The sequence below is a fragment of the Thunnus albacares genome, chromosome 13 (assembly GCF_914725855.1).
Source record: "Thunnus albacares chromosome 13, fThuAlb1.1, whole genome shotgun sequence".
Taxonomy (NCBI): domain Eukaryota; kingdom Metazoa; phylum Chordata; class Actinopteri; order Scombriformes; family Scombridae; genus Thunnus; species Thunnus albacares.
In genome coordinates this window covers 16,682,394-16,704,311 of record NC_058118.1, presented here as the reverse complement: position 1 = coordinate 16,704,311, position 21,918 = coordinate 16,682,394, and the positions used below count along the sequence as shown (strand labels likewise).

The following is a 21,918-nucleotide window of genomic DNA, read 5'->3' as shown; positions in this document are numbered from 1 at the left end:
ACGTAGGACGCACAAATTTGCGTGTATTTTTTCCCCTGAGTTTTGTCTCTCAGGCTCCTTATAGATTACCGTCTATGGCAGTTATTCCCAACATTTTTGGCCTGTGACCCCTTAAAATAAAGCAAGTTTTGCTTGGGACTCCTTGTTAGACGTTGCACTGTCTACCAGCTAAATGAAAGAGGACTTTTTTATTTCAATAACTTTTAGAGGCTTGAGGAGATAAAACACAGTAACTTGTAATAAATAAAGTAAAAATTTGAGGAGAGTTTAAAAAAAGGTGTCAGAAATATTTTTTTTTCTGTTGTCCTATCTCGTCCTATATTTTAACCCCTTAGATTAATCCAGTGACCCTTTGTGGGGGTCTCCCAGGTTGGGAACCCCCGCTCTATGGAGCAGCTGTCTGTAAGTAAATATCCACATTGACACCAAAAAGAAAATATATTTTTTTCATGTATTTAGTAAGAATGTTTTGTTTGGTCCTCCAGAGCTGGCTACATACTCTACATACTAAACGTATAATTTTGTACCCACTCAATGCAATGTCTGTCAAAGCTGGTAAAGCAGAAGAAATAACTAGAGTTTATGGTAACAGATAAATTTTATTTGGTGCGTGTGTATATTAAGATTAAGCCCACAATTAACAAAAGGAACAACGGGCTGAATTTGTGTGTAAAAGAGTAAAATCTCTCAGTTTATATTGAACTCAATAGACACTAGATTTTTTTTTTTCATTTCTTGATTTCGCAAATGGATGACCATTTGGACAAGGGTGTGTTGGCTGTTTGCACTTGAATTTTGGATAATAAAAAAACCCTGTAGAAACCAGAGATAATATACACGTTGCTTTGTTGAACCACTAGGTGGCGTCACAGTGTCATAATGTGTGATAAACTTTCTCGCTACCAAGAAAATGACTTTCTTACTGTGAGAGAGTTTCAACACCATGTTATGTTGGAGAAGACAAGACCATTTTAGATTGTTTTCCACACTGAATTTTACAACAGTACAGTTTACTTATGTGTATTGTATTTTATGTTTTTTCATTATTATAATTTGCAAATTCACCTGTATGAATTGATTATTTATAAGTTATATGTACTGAAACTTATAGCATTCTACTTGCCTGTAGATACACTCCATATTTATAACATCTTAATGAATTTGAGGCACTCAATCATGAGTCGAGCACAATAATCTCAATGGAGCTCAGCAAGTTATTTTTGGCTACAAGGAAATGTATTTACAGGTGATGTTCATCTTATGTGTTACTTATCAGTCCTGTAAAACAATGAGTCTGTTTGTTGTCCTGTTTCACACTTGCTTTGTTCTTGTCTGCTTTATCTCATCACTGCTTTGTGATCAGTGCAGCTGGCTCTTGTCATATACAGAAACATAAAAACAAACAATTAGTCTATAGGCTTGGAGAACCTGCGGCCTCCCTCGTTATGTCTCCAAACAGTCATTGTTATGGGAGACGTGTCTGCTGGGATAAAGCACGCTGTGGACTGTCTCCATAGTGATGGCATGAGACAGAGGCCCGGGGAGAGCACATGATACAGACTACACTGAGAGAAGAAAGGGGAACTGGGGGATGAGTGTGCATTTTTACATCCTTATCTTTTACATGCCAACAAGTGAATCTATTAAACATTGTGTCATAACTCACTATTTCCTTAAACCAAGTTTTTTAAGAAAATCACATGATGTTTCTGATGTTAATTGACCTGATTCAACAATATTCTTCAATCTAGATCTTCTTCAATCTATGCTGCTTTTATTTCAAACAATTTGAGTTAATTCAAGTGATGATTAAATTGGTAGCAAGTTTGGTAATGTCTTCATAATGACAGATTTTGAGTTTATTTATTAGCACAATTAAAATATCATAACAGACATACAATAATTCAACTAAATGGGTATGTTAAAGGTTTATACAAAGATCCAATCAAATGTAGACATAAATATCATACAAACAAGACAAAACAAATAAGGATAAGACTATTTAGAGACTGAAACTAAATCAATATCAAGATGGACATAAACTGCAGAGCAGCAAAAGTTTTAAAGTTTAAGGTTGTTCTTCCATTAGACTTGAAAATTTACAGATTTTTGCTGACTGTGGTTTTACTCTTTCACTGAGTAATGCAGCTGTGTGTTCAGACAGTTAATACCCACCCAGCTCTTCTTCATGCTACACAGAGGACAGCAAATAAAGTCTTTGCTTTCAACTTGCTCTTTTCAAAGTGCCTGCACAGTAGCACACACCAGGGCATAAAAATTAGCACCAGCCACCAGCCAAATGCTGGTAGAATAAGCAAGTGGCTGGTAGATTTGCTTCACTCACCAGCGAAAAAGACAATGGTAATCTACTGAGTGGCTGGTAAAATATGAACATTTGGCCAGTAGACAAAAAAGTTAATTTTGCTTCCTAACACACACATACACATATATTTGCTACGTTATTTAACTATAAGAGAAACTCTGTAAAGGCGAAACAAGAAGCAAATAGAAAGTATTTGGCAATCTTGTTACTCTTCCTGTATGGTATATTTTGAAAACTTTCAGCAATATTCATATAAAGAGTAATTAATTAAAGCAATGATACTCTTTCATTTACACGCTTAAATTGTTCCACATGGTTTATGCAGTATGTATTTGTGTTAGTTTATTTAAAAGGACAATGTTCACAGATTAACAAAAAAAGATAAGTGTCAACGAGCCTGAGTTAGGCTACTTTTCATCTGTTGTCCCTGTTAAGATGTTAAAAAGACATTTTCAGAACAGAATCATTATATATGTATAATTGTAAGATTAATGTGCAAAGAAAGCAATCAAAGAGGGATCATTTGTAGGATTATTAACAATTCAGAATGATCAAAATATCTGAAAATTTCCCAGTGCATCAGTATTTAGTAATAACATTGCAGCTGTCACACAACCTTTAAAATATTCAGTGACAAGTACTTTATAAACCACTGAGCTACAACATAAAATCATCATTGAGATACAAGGTCACTAAACTTTCTGCCACATAAACCAAAATGTCGTTTGCCTGCAGTTAAAGATGTTCTTCTGTCACACATGAAAATGAGCTTATTGCTGCATTATTATTGCTTTGGCTGGTGTCACGTCAGGGTTTTCAGTCTATGACGTACTATTAACGCTCATCACAGTTTCATATATTGTCCTTCACTGATTTTTAAGTTTTTAAATGTCTAATTAGCTCACACAAATGGTCAGTTAAGTCATGATATCTAGCCTCCACTGAGAGGCCTTGCGTGCAGACTGTTGTCCCACCAAAATCAGAACCTTTTAGACCTACGTCACGACCACAGAAAGTGGAAAAGTTGAAATGAATGTGCATCAACAGCTGTATTGAACTGTGCTTAACAACAACTGTCTTTCAGATGTCATGAATGTCATGTCATAGTTTCGGCCACATTAATCAAAATACAATAAAATAGACCTTAACTTCTGCTTCACTGATACTTCTGCTTTGACTGGTGCTCCGACACCGACAGTTTCAGTGTCTGTGTCACTGTTACAAACCTTTTGCCTTCTCATATGTATTTATTTAGAGGGATTTTGGAAACACTCAGAAAGTTTCAAAAAAGTTATCAATAGTAATTTATGGAAAGAGATGTTTAGATATTCATTATAATAAAAGCTCGACTCCACCAATGTTTTCAATGCACAAAATATTGATATCTAACTGTTTGCATATATTGCAGCTCACGGCATGAGTTTTGTCATTAGTGTTCCAACAAATTGCAAACTTTTCCACATTTATAAATCAAAGGCACTTCTTCTCTTCTCCTATATTGTGCCTTTTTCTGTAGTAGTTGTTGTATTTGCCTTTATAATGTAAAAATACATATAATATATACAGTATATTTATATATATATATGTAAAGAAAAGTCAGACACTTTCATCAGACAGGGTTTGTTGCCAGTATCCTGATAATAAAAGAGTCAGACGTGTTTATCCGACTTATGACATACATAGTGATATCAAAATATTTCCATCCAATTAGTCACTATTTTAGTCTTTCACCCCCAATTTATCAGTATTTACAGATATAAGTTGTTTAAGGACTCATTAAGTCATAATACATGGCTCAAAGCTCCCTGATAAGAGCTGCAGAGTTATCAGGATCCTCTTAGAGAGGAAAGGAATGTTCCCAGTGCACAACAGCCACATCCTGACATCCTGAGATTCGTCCTTTCATATACTGCAACATCTCAATGCACACAGTCTTTATGATCTGTTATGTTTTTTTCTGTACCAGCAGCAAACCATCCATAGACAACTGCTGAAGAAACAGACAAAATACTGATCATGTTGGTGTTTTTTTTTGTCTAGAATGTTTGTTATCTGCAAGTGTTTAAGTCATGTTTATGTTCATGTTCTGCTGCTGGGATATATCTGACACTCATGCTGTTTTGCTGGACCTGTATCTGCATGTTAAGATAGCAGAGTTTGTTTAGAACAAAAACACATACGCAAAACAGAGAGTTTAAGTATTTTCCAGCCTGAGAACAACATAATACATCTACAAATACACATGCTGTTTGTAGATTTTTTGGATTTCAGTCTGAACAGCGACCAGTGGCAGGAAATATGATTTAAATCTCACACAAAAATGTATGGAACAAATCTCTGCTTTTGCCTTAATGTGCTGAGGACTGATTGAGTATGAAAAAGGTGTATTTTTGTGTTTGGGTTGTGTGCATTCAGATCATTTTCACTCATCTCGATCACTTCATCTTGTGTGGTGGCACTGCTGCCTAATCATGAGCTTTAAGCTTTGTAATGAATAATAATAAATCTATAACACAACATATTTATTGACACATGTCTGCTGAAGTGTTTGCAACAGATAGTTTATCGGCTTTACACAACTTTACGGTCCATCAATCTATGAGGTTAAAAAAATCAGTGATAACCTGCGATTACACTTCCTAGTACCTGTTGGACTTTGCTGTCCGGTCATCATCTTGTTTGTTAGAAATCTGCTACCTGTCAACTTCACGTGTCACTTGCTGTAAAGAGAAGTTGACATTCAAATAATGTGCTATAAGTGACATTTGTGGACCTGGCAGAACAAAGGCCCTTATTCTCTGTACTGCCTTGTCATAATGCTGGTTTGACTTTAGCCCTGTCATGCTAGTTCTCACCATGTTATGCAAGCAGGGCATGCACACTCATCCCCCAGTTCCCCTTTCTTGATTATTTTCATTATTGATTTGATATTTTTTCTTTCCAGAGGAGGAAAGAACAATTCTAAATAAGATCTTTCCTTTGTTCAGCCTATTTCTCCTAAACATAGCTGAGCTCAATTTAACATCAATATGAGATTTTGACCATTTTCTCATACTTCTTAAATTTAGCTCCTGAGAAATAGCTTTAGTCTATTTTAAAATCTTAAAATCCTCTTTTTTTCTCTCACTAATCTTTATTTGTCTGAAATAATCAGCTCTTGAGGTAACAGTAAGATCCCAAAGAAAACTTGATTGGTTTATAAATGAGCCTGCACAATATCACAAATTTGTCTCAGTGATCAAATTCAAGTCTCAACTCTGCGTATTAAATCTGTTCTCAGAGTTGTCTCACTTCTATCAAAAAAAGAGTCAAAACAAGATCTACATATGAACTTCAGTTTCTCATTGATTTGTCACAAATACATTTTAAATACCTTCTAAACAAGAGCATTATTTGTAGAGCAGAGGCCCTGCTGGGCCTGCTGGTGGCACTAGAGGGAGGGTCATGGGGTCTAAAACGTCTTTTGTTTTAGTGCAGGTTGTGGCACTAAAACTTTGTCTATGTCAACATTTGATTCTGTTTAAAGATCTGAGAACTGGGCCTCTGCATGTTTGTGCAGCTTGATGAAAGTTGAGATACATTTTGTTAAATTTCTATGTAACTTGTGATTAGAGAAGCGAGCTTGTGACCGGAAGGTTGTCAGTTCCACCCTCGGATCGGCAGGATAAATCTGGGTGGGGAAAAGTGAAAAAGCAGCACTTGCCCCTCCCTCATTACCACCACTGAGGTGCCCTTAACCCCTGACTGCTCCAGTGGAGCTGCTCAGTGGCCAGCAGATCAGACTATGGTTGTACTGGACGTTCCTGCAAAAGAGAGGCTTCCTCTCAGTGAAACTTCCCTGAATAAATAAAGGATAAAATAAACCTTGGTTGTTTGTACGTAGCTGTGGTGGTGATGTTCTTAATGTGATGGTGCATCACAGCTGAGTAAATGTAGAGGAAACACTGCTGGTGTGTTCAGCACATACTTTTTATTTTCCTTTTCAGTGCACATCTGGTTTGGATGGATTGTTTACATGTTTTATTCGCATTTCTTTAAAAATTCTAATAAAGATTTGGAGCATTATGATAGCCTCTCCTCCACATTTCATTTATATCTCCACACATTTTCTCATGTATTTATTATTGTCCTCAAACCATTTATCAGAAATACATAAGTATTTAATACCAAAGGTAGACAATATTGAGATCTGAGTCATGTCTTTTTCTCTTATTTGTCTATTTATTGATCCATGAAGTTGTTAAGGAGAAAACTCTGAGAGTTTGAACAGTATGAGCACAGCAAAAGAACTCCTGCTTTTCTTGTGTTTCTATTCTTATTCTCAAACTGGACAGAATAATTTGTCTTAGATTGATTTTATTCTTTTGCTCCTTATTTCTCCTAAAGGAGAAACAGGCCAGCATTCTGTAATCTCCAAATAAGAAGATGATTTATTTCTAATGAGACAAAGAAAAGACTATTGTGAGCAGCAAAATGTTCTTCTGGGTTCCCATCGAAGTTTCCCAGAGTGCAAATTAACAGCTTCAAATGATTTGTTTTGTACAACCGAAAAACAAAAAAGGGTATTCCATTCACAATTATATAAAACTACAAGCTACAAAGCTGGAGCCAGTGAAAGTTTTGCAATCACTTCCTAAAATTACATAATCAATTGCAAATAATGCATAATGTAATCTCTGGCTTTGCTGTCATTAAGTCTAGTCTATGGTTGGAGAAATGTGTACCTTCATCTCCTCTATAATGTATTTCTGCCGTATGACTGTGAGCCAATAAAGAAGCTCTTTCTCTGTGTTTATGAGGAAATCACACCAAAACCTGATGTTCAACAGTTAACCTTTTATATCTTTTAAGTTTTAAGGTGGTTTCCTTGTAACATTTCTCTTTCACACAGGTAAGGAAACACATCGCCAACATGCTCTGATAAAATAATAAATTCCATAATTGAACTGTAATTGGGTGATTTATTCACAATTAGTGTGTTGTGTCCTTAAAAACAAACAAGTGTCACACTTTAGTTCATCATCTGCAGCCATTTTTCTGCTGACTTGTCCAAATTCCAGTCACTGACCCACCTCGATCATGGTCCTCTGAGATTACAGGGGAATGACAAGGTGTGTGTGTGTATGCGTGCATGCGTGTGTGTGTGTGAACATGTGCGTGTGTGTGAACGTGTGTGTGTGTGGCTGGTTGGTGAAACCTGGTGACAGAGGACTCAGAGGACTGTTCAGTTCAAGGCTGATAAAGTACCTTTGGTTCTATTTTCCACAGATAAGACTGAAAAATGTTGTGACTTAGTGGTTCAAAACCCTCACGTGACCCTCCGACATTCACTGACTCTGCATTAACAAAGATCATATTGATTAGTCATCTAAACCTCGTCTGTTTTCATGTACCCAAAAGAAACACATTATGATACTTAAGTTCTGAGTTCTGAGCATTTACAATATTAGTTTATGTATAGTTTAATATTTTCATTTCGAACTTCTTTTCTCCTGCTACATGAAAAAACATAGTTACATGTACGTTACAAGTACGTTACAGGTACATTAGCATTGCAACAAGACACTCTGTTCTGCATTTTTCGTTGTAATTCTCATCATATTTCCACCTACTTCTTATTACTTCCTCTTCAGTCTCGTCACTTATTAATCAGCATGTGAATGTACATTTTATAAACCAAGAGACAATCACAAAGTTAAATTAGTAAGATGCCAGATTGTCAGTTTATCAAATATTGTGTTTGTAGGGTTTTGTCAAAACTGGTTTGTTGAAAAGTCTTAAAAGGGATCAACGTGATGTCATACAGCGACCCCGAGTCTGCTGTATTCAACCTTTATTTAAACATAATGGCTCAATGAGAGTTGTTCACAGATGCAAAAACATACAAACCTGCAATTAAAATAAAACATAATAATAAAACAGTAAAAGGATAAAACATGGCATCAAACCAGCAATAAATAACTTTGAATACCACAATGTCGGGTAAAGACTTAGCAGACCTTAAAGGTCGCTCACATCTAATACAGGTACAAGTAAAGTCAATAGTGGCTCAATTAAAACTTTAAAATCAGCCAAACAAATCAAGTGATCCAGTTTCAGATGCGGCTGCAGTTAATTCCATCTGAGTCGAGCAAAATGATGAACAGCATTTTACCAACTTCTGCTTTGAAATTTGAACAAGTTGAACATGAAGTCTAGTTAAACTGAGTTTTTCTACACTGCAGAACACATGAAAGATGTGCAGTATATCTATTCTGCTTTTGAGTGGTTTTATAAATAAACAGTAATGAATGTCTTCTAACTGACAAAGGGGGCCAGTACAATCCAGTACAAGTCAGAAATGAATACTAAAATTATAGATCTCAAAACACTCACATAAAACACATTTAGTGACTGAAGTGCTCGGTGGATGGTGGAGCATGTGTACAAATAATATCACCACAGTCCAGAAGGATTGTTGGACAGAAAGTTTAGGTTTTTTTTGTTTGTTTTTGTTTTTTTGTAAATTCAACAAGTTTTGTAATAATGGCTGAAACTTAGCACTTTTTCACTATTTTTCAAGTTTGTCCTAAAACAACAGTTAGGTGCCCAAGTGAACATTGAAACAAGTTTTTCTCTGTAATCATTTCTCCTGTTCATACTTAGAAGATCCCCTCAGCTCTTTCAATTTAAGAGACAAAATCCACAGCCCTCATTATGGGCAAAAATGTATTTAAAAGTTTATCTAGAGCTTATATGGAGCTTCAAGTGTCTGCCTTAGTCAAATAAAGTGGATATCTTGCACAGTTATAGTATGTTTATTTAAAAAAAAAAAAAGATGAAATATTATAATATAGACAACAGGCAAATGTTTTTTTCATCTCTGGCAGGTCATGTGTCAGCCTAAAGAAGTCTTCCTGCCACGCCTAAGCATTATGGTAAACTGATAGATGCATTTAACCCAACTGTACCTCTGGCTATACAAAGAAACCCAACTCCTAAAGCCCAACCCAACTTTCAGCTTTTTAAACTGTTTGGATTTGGATTGATCTTGTTTGTTTTGGAAGTGCATGTTTGCAGTGTTCATCTTGTATTTTTAGTGCCTTAAAAACGAGTTAAACTGTCACACACATAAGAAAATAAAAACACATCCCTCTTAAATAAGACTTTTATTGAAATCTTCAGCACATCTGAAATTCAAGCACTACAGTACTATAAAACATTTAACAAAGCATTTTATTTCATGATTCAGCTCTTGTAACAGTGTTTGAGTGACACCAAAGTAGAAAAACAAGAAACATTAAGATACATTTTTATTTTACAATAGATGAAATATTTCATTTATTCACATAAACCTCCTTTCAGTTCAACTGACCTGATCCTGATGATCTGGAAACAAACATCCTGCAACAGCTGTAGTCATGTTCCCCGAGGGTGTCATTTCACCCAACACATACACACATACACACACACTAAACAGGTCCTTTGGCTCTTTGTTTGATGTACAGAGGACCATCCAGGCTGTTGCTTATGATAAATATAAAATGTACAAAAATGTTTGAAACACAGACACACGTTTTAAGTGTAAAATACATTACAAATACATTTAATTACAAAAATATAAAATAAACTCACACATGCGGACACAAAAATAGTCAGACTTTGTGTGCTGACTGAAACAGTCTCTTCTATGTCTCCAAACAGTGAAACTGTGAGGAAGAAGATAAGGTTGTTACCTGGAGCCATATCATGGATCCATCTTTAGTTTCAGTCACAGCAGAAACTCTCCTAAGCAAATATCACATGCAAAACACACACACACACACACACACACACACACACACACATACACACGCACACATGCACACACTGAACAATCACACAACCAAATCCATGTAAAATGAGAGCTGGCTTTTCCTTGTCATTGTCATTTTAACTGAAAGTTTCAATGAAACACGACACCAGCTAGCCAACAGCTAATGACAGAGCGACGCACACAAAAAGCAGGTGTTTTAAAATAATGCAGCTGAAAGGTTTTAGTGTAAGTACAATATGTACTCAGAAGGTAGAATAAAGTTATGTTTTGCTGGAAAATAGGCTCTCATGATCATATTCTGAAAATGAGAGCCTCTGCAACAAGACTGATTATAGCTGAGGAAACATAATCAAATGTATGTAAATGAACATCTTAGGCAAAGCAAAGCAGAAAGATCAGTATTTGTACATGCATCCCTTCATGTCGGAGTCTCTTTGGGGGATTCACCCTGTGGTTTCAGACAGTAAAAAACGACAAAAACACTATTGTGCAATTAATAAAGAACACATTTTATCCTACTTTCCAAATTAATTTGTCAGACACATCAGGGCCGTTCATACATAGTCTTTCCTGTCGTATCCTCCACCTCCGCTGGTGCTGCGTGGGGCAGAGTAGGCCATCCGGGGCGGCTTGTACTTCTTCTCTTTTGGTGGGCAGCTGCTGCACAGCATCGCCCCACCGATCAGGAGCAGGGCCGCGGCTCCCCAGCCGATGTAGAGCGAGGCTCCCAGCTCCCTCCTCTGCGCGTTGGTCAGGATGGGGTTGTAGAAATCACGGATTATGACGCTGGCGGTCCAGGAGACAGGGATGAGCACCAGAAGGCCGCCGAGGATGAAGAAGATTCCAGAGATGATCATCACTTTGGCTTTGGACGGCTCATCTTCGATGCAGTTGGTGCACTTGGCGCCGACAATGGAGATCATAACCCCCAGCACGCCGAGGATGATGGCGATGATCATCATCGCTCTGGAGGCCTGCAGCTCCTGAGGCAAGGCCAGCAAAGAGTCGTAGACCTTGCACTGCATCTGGCCCGTACTCTGGGTGACACAGTTCATCCATAAACCCTCCCAGATGGTCTGAGCGGTGATGATGTTGGCTCCGATGAAGGCTGTCACCTTCCACATTGGCAGGGCACATGTCACTATTGCAATGATAAATCCAATGACTCCGAGGGCAATGCCCACAATCTCCATGCCCATCGACATGCTGGCTCTTTGTGACAAAACTTAGCAAGTCAAACCAAACCCTTTGGATCCCAGTAAACAGCCTCCTCCCTTGTGAGCACCTGTGAGAGGGTGTGATGTAGCTGTGAGATGCTGCCAGGGAAACAAAGATACTTTATACCCCTGTGAGTGAGGAGGAGTCCTCTGGTGATGATGTCAGCAGGAGGCTGTCTTCACACACTCACACACGCACAAAAAATCCCCACCACCTGTTCACACTGTGAGAGGTAATGGGAAACACACATTGTCATATTAATCCCAATGCTGATTTAAACTTATGTTAACCAAGTATGTTTTATATGCCTTGTTTAATTGATAAGTGATATTGAAAAGTCATGTCCTTTGCTTGCCACTGTCGCTGTCAACAGGATGAGTTATGCAACAATAAGTGGAAGTTAAAAGTTCACTGTTTTCTGAGTATTGTGTCTGCAGACGCACAAGCAAGAAAGTAGAAGTATATGGTTAGATATGTGGATTAAGAGCATATAGAGAACTAGATCAAACCAGACTGAGGGAGACAGACATAACCTTAAGCATGGGTGGTGAATTGGGGTAAAAAAAAATGAAGGAGGAAGACAGCTCCTTTTCTAAGAAATGATAGACAAAGAGCCAATTGGGGTCCAAACAATAGATACACCCAAAAAGGGGGTGAAAACAAGGTATAAAATGCTCTGGCACGTAGACAAAAGCTCAGAACACAGGGCGCTTTGCCAAATGCAGGTTTTTCTGTAAAGTGTTCTCCGAAGATCTTCGATAAATAAATTCAGCTGCTACAAAGACATTACTCGACTGTGGTTTCGTTCTTCTCGCATCAACCAACTCAGGGAGGTTGCCTGAGAGGCTTCCTCAACAACATACAGTTGGAGGAGGGGAGCTGGAGGCAGGGTGGGGGAGGAGGGCTGTGATGGAGGAAGGGTATGTGTGTAGTTTGTGGGGGTTGGTCACAGGTAAGGTGGATCTTTCTTGACTTCCATGAAGAATCAACACTCCAAAAAAGCACTTCATCTGTTTTCTCCCTGATGTAGGTGCTTCGATTGTGATGATTAATGTGTATTACAAGTAGAGTGAATAAAGCTTTTAAATGAGGTCTAATGAGATAAATCGCAGCTGAAAGGGAACGTTTCATAAACACTGAAAACTATGAAGTTGGTTAAATATAAATGCTGACTTACATTCACTGGAATGGGGAACATAGAGGTACCACCAGCCTCTTGCTACTTAGAGAGCTTTGTCGTGCATAAACACACACTCAGGCTATCAGAGGAGTGACCCTCTGCTACTATTGTTCTTTTATGACTTCCTGGTTCCAGTCGTGTGGGTTTTTTAAACAGTCAAGATTCAGTGGAGGGGAAAACAATCCCAAAGCTCTCCGGAGAAACCGGAATAACGGCACCCAGAGCAAATATGAGCGTAGAGAAAACATAATGGGCCAGTTCTCAGACACCTTTAGCATACAGACAGCATGATCTTCTCAGTATCGGTTAAACTCATTACTCTGACCAAACAATTCCCAGAGACATGTGTGGTTGAGTGTAGAAGTCAGATGAAGAAAATAAAAGCACAGGAAAGATTAGGTCTGTCTTTAATTTAAAGACAATTGTTTGGAAATAAAAAAAGTTTGTTGTTTTCTGATTTATCAAAAATAGTGCAACATTTGTTTTAGAGCAATACACCTACCTGTAAATAAGTTACATTTGAATGAAGTAACTACACTCATAATATTTTTTTGTCAGGAATGAGATTTTCCCAAAATTTTCATTAAAGGATAGTTCCAAATTTTTGTCAGTCAGGTGTCAGTCAAATGAACATTGAAACAGGTTTTTCCTGCTGATTTGGCTGATTTGGAAGGCTGAAGCCTCATGTTATCTTCAAATAGTTTTTTAAGTAAATTGTTGTACAGAAGGAGGATTGTGGATTTTATCCTCCATCATTTACATTGAAAGAGCATCATGAAGGGATCTCTTAATGGTCAGTATGAACAGGAAGAACGATTACAGCAAGAAAAACATGTGTTAATGTTCATTTGGGCACCTGACTGTTGTTTAAGAATTAAGAATGTCACACTTTTGATCTTTTTGGGAAACAAACCTCACCTCCAAAGCTCAAACACTTAAACTGTAAATATCTTGAATTGTCTCCTGCAGGTTTAAATAACAGGCTTATCAAATGTTTTTGTCATACACACAAATGTATGTTTTTGCAACATATGTTTGTGTGAGGCCCAAAATAGTTCTCACAAAGATAGAAAAATAACAGCAACACACACCAAAAAAACCCCTGAAAACTGAACAACAGGGAGTCTCTGGTTGGCTATCATGAGCATCTTCATCAGTCAGCTTCTTGTTTGTGTGTTTTTGTAACAACATCAGTTAATGTGTGTCTACTGAGATAACAGCCATAAACTGTAGGCTACCTGTATCAGTAAACCTGTGTTGACCAGCTGACTGTGTTACCAAAACAAAAACATTAACAGAAACGAAACTGTTCCTGACAATTAGTAAAGATCTATATTTATATATTTCCATTTTACTTTGAATTGTGTAATAAATGTAATTATATATATTTGTATATGTATGTATGTATGTATGTATGTATGTATGTATGTATGTATGTATGTATGTATGTATGTATGTATGCATGCATGTATGTATGTATGTATCTATCTATCTATCTATCTATCTATCTATCTATCTATCTATCTATCTATCTATGTGTATATATACACATATGTTTTAGAGGTGAATATATGTGCCTTCCTCAGAAGGAAAAGATTATTTTAGAAACAGAGGTAAGTATCAGTTAATTCAATGTTTTCACAAATGTGATAGGTGATTTTCTGTCAGATACTGTTGAACAGAACAGAAACTTAATGTGAGGTGAAATCACTGAGTGTTTTTGTTCACTTCTGTTTGGTGTCTGACTCAGTGTCTGAACTGCAGATACCACCTTTTTCCTGTTTAGAATAGTCAAATTGTACAAATTGTATATATATATCAAATTCTGTGTGTGTGTGTGTTTGTGTGTGTGTGTGTGTATAAATATAGTGGAAAAATGCATGCCAAAACTAAAACTAAGACTAAGATACATATATTTATGTTTAAATTGTGGTGTTTATGTTCACAGAATGTAATTGAAAAATGTAATTACAATATTTCTTCCTGGATGTTTTAAACAAGGTTTATTCAGTGTTGTGCAGAAACAGGTCACGTGTAATAATATTCTCTGTGCAGAATAAACAGGCCACTGCACCAGAATGCACCTGCCAAAACACAGAGGAACGATTTGACTATTCAAAACAAGAAAAAGTTGGTATCTGTGGTCTGCACACTGAGTCAGACACCAAACAGAAGCGAACAAAAACACTCAGTGACTTCCCTTCACTTCATATTAGGTTTCTGTCCAACAGTATTAGACAGAAAATCATCTGTCATGTTTTTCAAAACATGTAATTGACTGACACCTCCCTCTGTTCCTAAAATAATCTCTTCTTTATGAGGAAGGTACATATATTCACCTCTAAACATAACCAAAATTTATGTTAAATATTTTTAAAAAACACAAGAAAGGTACAAGTTTCATGTTGTCTTAAACTTATTGTTCATCATCTGATGTGATGAATTTAAATTTCTTCTTACTATATGGAAACATTTAAAAATGTAATCATTGATTTAATCAGAATAAATTAGGTCCAAGCAATGTTTCACAAGAGAGATCTTTATTACTTTATCATTAAATTAATTCAAATCATTTCAGTAAATCTACAAACAAAACATTTACATTCATTGTGTCACATGTCTCCTATGTTTTGATAAAACTCTCAGAACATTTGTGGCAATTTGGCAAACACATACAGTATATTGATACAACAACAAAAGACATATATAAAAGTTTCAATCTTTGTAGAAAATGTCTAAATACAGCCACATAAAACACCGCGAAATGTGATGAAAAACATGAAACTACTCACATATCACTCTATGCAAATATCCAACAACGCTGATTGTACTTCACTTCTTTTTACAGTCCACTCCGCCATGTTGACCTTGCTTTGAAACCCATAGTGAGCTCCATTTCACTCTGTAGCTCTGTAATGTTTCACATCAGCGACTCATTCTATGTCTGTATTTTGTGTTCATAGAAAGAAAAATGACAGTAAGATACTTGATATGTACACCATCGATCAGTACAATGAGGAATATTCACAATGGATCCAAATGTTATGAGCACAAATAATAAATATATAACATATGAGTTTTACTCTGGGATTCAAAGTCTCCTTACTGAACTATGAACTTGGAGCATTTTCTTAAACATCTTTTACCATATTACCTTTCGAATGGTTATATGTAAACAGTGCCATCAAAAAACTTCGGAGAGCTTCCAATTCAACATTTACACACATTTATGATCCTGAATATTCACAAACACTTCCCACCCCTAAACATGGCAAGTTTACCGTTTTCTGGTGAACAAAATCATCATTTAGCTACATTTATACACATATTTCATGAAAAATGCACAAACAAGCAGGATACATGTGAAAATGTGTCCTAATCCCTCCTTGGTCATGTCCTCTTCCTCCTCACACATAGTCCCTCATGTGGTAGGAGGTTTGGCCTGTTGACCTCGGAGCGGCGGTGTACGCTATGCGACTCTGGGGGGCCATGTTGTACCTCATTGGTTTCTCTTCCTTTGGGGGGCAGCTGCAGCAGAGGATGGACCCTCCAACAACCAGCAGGGCCGCGGCAGCCCAGCCCAGATACAACGCCGCCCCGATCTCCATCTTCTGGCCAGTGAGGACGATGGGACTGTAGAACTCAACTACGATGGTGTGTGCTGACCAGGAGACGGGCACCAGCTGGGTCAGGCCTGCTGTGATGAACGCCCCGCCAGAGGCAGCCATCACCCTGGCTTTAGCTACCTCTTCCACGATGCAGGTGGTGCACTTTGCTCCCAACAAAGAAATGAAGAGAGCCACCAGTCCCACGATGAGGGAGACGACAGTGAGTGCCCTGGCGGCCTGCAGGTCCTGTGGTAAGGCCAGCATGGAGTTGTAGACCTTACACTGCATCTCCCCCGTGCTCTGGAACACGCAGCTCATCCACAGGCCCTCCCAGTACACCTGAGCTGTGACGATGTTGGCGCCAATGAAGGCAGAGACCCTCCACATTGGCAGGGCGCAGCTGAGCACACTCAGGACCCATCCGAGCACTGAAAGAGTGACGCCGGTAATTTCAAGTGCCAAAGAAACCATTGTGTACTCAGAAAAGTGTCCTCTCTGTGGATCAAACTTTTATTTCTGCTTTCTCTCCTCTTGGTTCCTCTTTTTTTCCTTTCCTTGCTTCTCTTTCTCGTTTTTACGTTCAAGCTCGTATTTGACGGCCTTCTTGATTTTGTCTTTCACGCTCTTCTTTGTTGACCCTTCCTCCCACCAGATAGGCCTCTTCCTGTTGATGAATCCAGGAGTGTCGATTCGTTTCGCTCTTCTTCCTCAGCAAACACAACGTCCCTGCTGTGTGTATGTGACCAGTCAGATGTTGTTTTCCTGTGTTCTGCAGCTCTTAAGGAGTCGATGACCCTTATCTGTATATTGTTTTATTACTAAGTAGTCAGGCCCTCCCAAGAGATGACATCAGCCCGCCACCCCGAGCCAATCAGGTGAGCCCTAGGCATTGGCCTCATTTACCACCTGGGTGTGCGGGTGCTCGTTTGTTTGCTTTCTCCTAATAAAGAGTATTTTTATGGGTTAACCTTTTGCTCATGGTAGCGCTGGGTGTGTCTGCTTTATTGCTGTCAGTCGGTAATGAGTGGCCAGGGCAGAGCTTGTTATGTGGTTGATAGGTGACCACAAGAGACTGTAACGGATATATAAACGTATTCCGATAGCAGAGTGCGTGTGAACGTACCCAGTATATATATATGTGTGTGTGTGTGTATATTGCGTGTGTTTGAGAGAGACAGAAGAAGAGTAAAAGAGACATTCTGCATACATCTATGTTCTGTTTTCAATTTACGCTTTAGTTTTGTTTTGATGTATCACATTTTATAGCCTGGGCTAAAACAGGATGTTACAGCTTTTATAGCAGAGATGTATGCCATCTCCACTGGGTCACACTGTCTATGGGTAATCATTACAGTAAAATCTTAGTTAATGCCAAACACGTGCAAAGGATGTACATATTTTATTGATATGTTAGTACAGCTTCAGTGAACCAACTGTGCTCTTTTTAGCTTCGAAAAATGGATCAAGCAGTGTCTTTGTTTTCATGTTAGGGAGCATTTAGGACACAATCTACATTATACATGAACTTTTCAGTAAACTTTACAGTTTGACAGATACATAAAAGCTAAACTGAAACACGAGTCCCATAAAAAGACCAAAACCAACAATGCGTTAGTTTGTCTCACAATACCCTCTGACCTCCCTTCGCTGCCTGTCGCAATTGGCCCCTAGTCCATTTGTTCATACTGAAGACTTAAATCTTTAAATGGTCACAAATATATATTTTCAGTAATTTCCTTAAACAGCTGGGCACTGTAATGTTTAGCAAATGTTAGTCAAACTGCAGTAAATAGTGCATTTGTTGGGGACTATTTTCTGATGCGGATTAATACACATTTGTTATTTAGAGCAGCACGACAGAGTCTGTGGGATTGACTCATAGTCAACTCCAGCGCCCATGTTCATCATAATGAAAGAACAACTAGCACAACGGTGTGGCTCACAGATTTGTTTTTAACACTTTTGACAGCCATGGTAGTGTATAGTATAGCACATAAGTTATATCAGGCTTTAACCACACTTCAATAAGTCAGTCTCCACAGGAATATTAAACATAAAACTGGCACCAACAAGTGTTTTAAAGTGTTAAAAAGATTTAGGAATGATTCCTTTAGTCTCACATTGCCACACCAAAGCTCATGTCTTACCTGAGTCAGACAAATGCAAAGGCAGAAATAGAAATGTGTTTTCACGGTTGGCATGTTGGCAACTAATATCTGGCAGAGCAGAGTGAACATAATATTTTACCATGAGGCAGACTCAGCGACGTACAATACTGTTCAATCCTGCCTCACATAAACTCCTCTCAAATCGCTGGTGCAGGTCTTAATGTCTGTCCATGTACATGTACATTTACATTTCTGACAATTTTGTCCAAGCAATAGCTATAGTGACTGCTTGCACTATCATAGTCTTACACACATTTATCTTGTATACGTGTACTTTTTATCACACTTCAATATTAGTCTAACACGTCTGCTATAGAATGGCTAACCAAGCAACCGCGATAAGATAACAGCTGATAAAAGGCAATTTGTCGAGATTGTCTTTGTGTTTGGGAAGGAGACAAATAATTGTCCAGCAATTCAAATCATATCAATACTTCCAAAGTTCTTATTTGCATATTTAAAGAGGAAATATTTGATGGTGGAGACCCTACTTGATAGTTACAGCGCGTAGTCTAGCTAGCTAAGACACAACGCTGACATATTAATGTCTTATGAAAGTAAACGGTTCTTTATTTGCACACAGCGTGAGTGGCATTCATTAAGAGTCATTTTCCTTGCCACCTGACAAATTAAAATCCGATATTGTTGTTTTAGCTGTGTTTTTATCTCAACTAACTCCGTTTATCAGAACTTATTGTTAACTGTAAACAGCCGCCTGCTGCCGCTAGCTAACCAGATAAAAAAAGTGATTAGTGGAGCTGCAGGGTTTTAAAAATTACGCATAACAGCAACAGCAATCAACAAATTACAAGACATAATAAGACGTAAGAGACTTTAATGTCATTGTATACAATACAACGAAATTTTGTGTGGCAAACCTCAGAAAACAGCAGCAGTAAGAACACTAAAGGAATGAATAAAAAGAATAGTACAGAAAGATTGAAAGCAAAGAAAAGCAGGAACAATATCACAACAACTATTATTGTGGTGGATGAATTAAAAATAAAAAGCTAGACTTTGTCTTAGTCTTTGTGTACAGCAGTTAAAGGTACAAACAATTAGATTTAAATGCAGATAAACAAAATAATCTCAATACAGTTTGTGCAAGTTTACAAAATGAAAACCAAAATTACTCCATTAACATATTGATTATAGCTTTAGCCATGCTTGTACACTTGGTACTACTTCATTACTGTGAAACCTGCTTCATAATTGCACTCTGGCTGTTTGCTAAGAAGCTAAAAATGGTATCACACTGTGTTAGACCGGATATCTGAGCAGCTGTGACATTAACTAGCCTCATAATCACACTAAGCTGCCATTTCATGTCACTGTATTATTCAATCTGACATTGTGTTCATGTAGGCTGTTTATAATTTTTGAACAGTTATTTTTCCCTGACCAGTTAGTAGTGGTGTATCTTACCTGCTGATGTCAGTCAAAACAGAAGCTGCAGTATTGGTTGGTAACAGTTTCAGTGACCCAACATTTGTGATGTCTGTTGAAGAAATATTTGGATTGACGAGTTTTTCTCAATGTAGAATAAAATCTGTCACCATTTTCTGCCTCTGGCACAGGAAGGTGTCGTCTCCATTTATAAACCTGCCTACAAAAAGTGAATATTTGGACTCACATTTATCAAGTGGGCAGAAACATGACTTTGCTAATATCAACTTAAAAGGTGATGATATGTCAATGTCGTGTTCACAACTTCTTTCCGTTCCCCCAAAGTGGTCAAAAAAAGAAAAAAAAATGCAAGTTTAAGTTCATTTCCATGTTATTGAAAAAACAACCACAACTTTATTTGTGTAGTTAGGGGAGTTTCACTCAGCAGACTATGGCTTTATCTCTTACGAGAGTTGATAAATGAGTTTCAGTTAGCAGAAGGATTATTCATTTCCCTGTTGTTTACTCTCATGTGTGTATGTGGATTTGTGAGTGTGTGAGCTCTTCCTCCTATTCAGTCGTGGATAAAACACACAAACGATCTATCAGGAAATCTAGCTGGGTGTGTGGAGACGGTATTTCAGAGGGCATACTGTACAGATAACAGGTTATCTATCTGGTTATGTGCCAAGGGAAATTCAGATAGCATGCATGGCTTTGCAACTATTGCCAACACATTGCTCATAGTGACCTAAATACAGGGAGGGAAACTGTTATAAAATTGCTTTCCTGATACTGTTCCATGAAGGAGCCATAGAAACCCTGAGTACTAATATGATACATTTAAGGATGTGTTATTTGTGGTTTCTGTTCATAACCATATGTCTTTTCTTGATGTTAACAGGGATTTCAATGTTGCAAATGTAAAAAGTTAAAGCTACAGCATTATTAATTAATGTATTTTGATTAACTGAACATTGCCGCTAAAGGGAGAAATTGGGGATTTTTATAGTTTTAGATTTGATTAATATAGTCCTCCCGCATAGAGACATAAACTACAAAATTTTGTACTCTGTAATGGAGTCATTCAACACAAAACTTGAGTCAAAACACACTTAAATAATAGTGAAATCTCTGATTTGAGAAAACTGTGATGTACACTTTTACTCACTCATAATATTCTATGTAATTCATTACTTTGACACTTGACTCCATAATTTAAAAAAACAACTACATACATTTCAGATGTCTGTAAAAGTGTGAATGCTGTTGAAAAATATTTATATTTGCTGGAGCTGGAGAGGCAAGATTATGCAGTGGTCCCACTGACATAAAACAAACTACCATAGAAATGATCATATCAAAGATAGCAAGCTCTTAAACTGTCAGTCTATCACTAGTGGTACTATAATGTAATAAAAACTGCTGGCGAAAAACAATGTAATATATATTTACAGCACCACATTAATATCTATTTGTCACCATCGAACTCTTGTCAGATTTTATTATCTGTTAATGAATCATGTGCCACGTGAATCAGCCCAAACTGCCCATTTCAAATAAAGATGGGGGATTTCCTGGCAGTCTTTTTTAAGAGCTCACTGGTCAGAGGCAACACTGCTTCGTAAGCGGACTTTCAGTTACTAAGTGATGAGTTCTTTGAATGAGTGGGGGGCCTTGGATTTAATGGCCGTGTAGAGATTTATGGACACATTCAAAGCTGCAGTTAAAAGCTCTTTGAACACTGGGTAATGCCACATTTTCACAACCATCCTGATATCTTTCTCCCTCTTTGTGTAGAGAAAAACTCCAGACCAAACAAAACCCAAGTTGCGTGTTGTATTGTTGCATCATGTGCATTTAAATGAAATCTACAAATTAATATTAAACTGCATTAAACTAAAAAAGACTTAAAACGTAAGATAAGATTTAAGATGCCATTTTGGTTGTCGTTGTTTCCCTTGAGTCACATATTAACCTCCAAGTGACTCTTCTGGGTAGACACACGCACACAAACGCACACACACGTACACACATATATGCACACACTGCTACCCCCTTCGGGCAGAGCGGAGAATGGCAGACAGAACAGCCCAACATCAGACAGTTGAACATTTTTTCTTTTGTGTCAAGGTTACACCATTTAGAAGTTACAAAATCCAGACCTGCCAAATACGCCGTACATCATATCACTTACACTGACGCTTCTTTGTTGCCCTTCACCCCTCTGCCCACACCAG

At 37.7% G+C, this 21,918-nt stretch overlaps 1 protein-coding gene across 1 annotated transcript; it reads right to left on the bottom strand.

The window, feature by feature from the left end:
* Positions 1-9,865: 9,865 nt before the first annotated feature.
* Positions 9,866-17,046, bottom strand: LOC122996038 (claudin-3-like). The gene is made up of 2 exons (XM_044371559.1): positions 16,108-17,046; positions 9,866-11,324 (listed from the first exon to the last, which is right to left on the bottom strand). The coding sequence occupies exons 1-2, from the start codon at positions 16,593-16,595 to the stop codon at positions 10,673-10,675; spliced, it is 1,140 nt and encodes a 379-aa protein (XP_044227494.1). The 5' UTR covers positions 16,596-17,046; the 3' UTR covers positions 9,866-10,672.
* Positions 17,047-21,918: the final 4,872 nt, after the last annotated feature.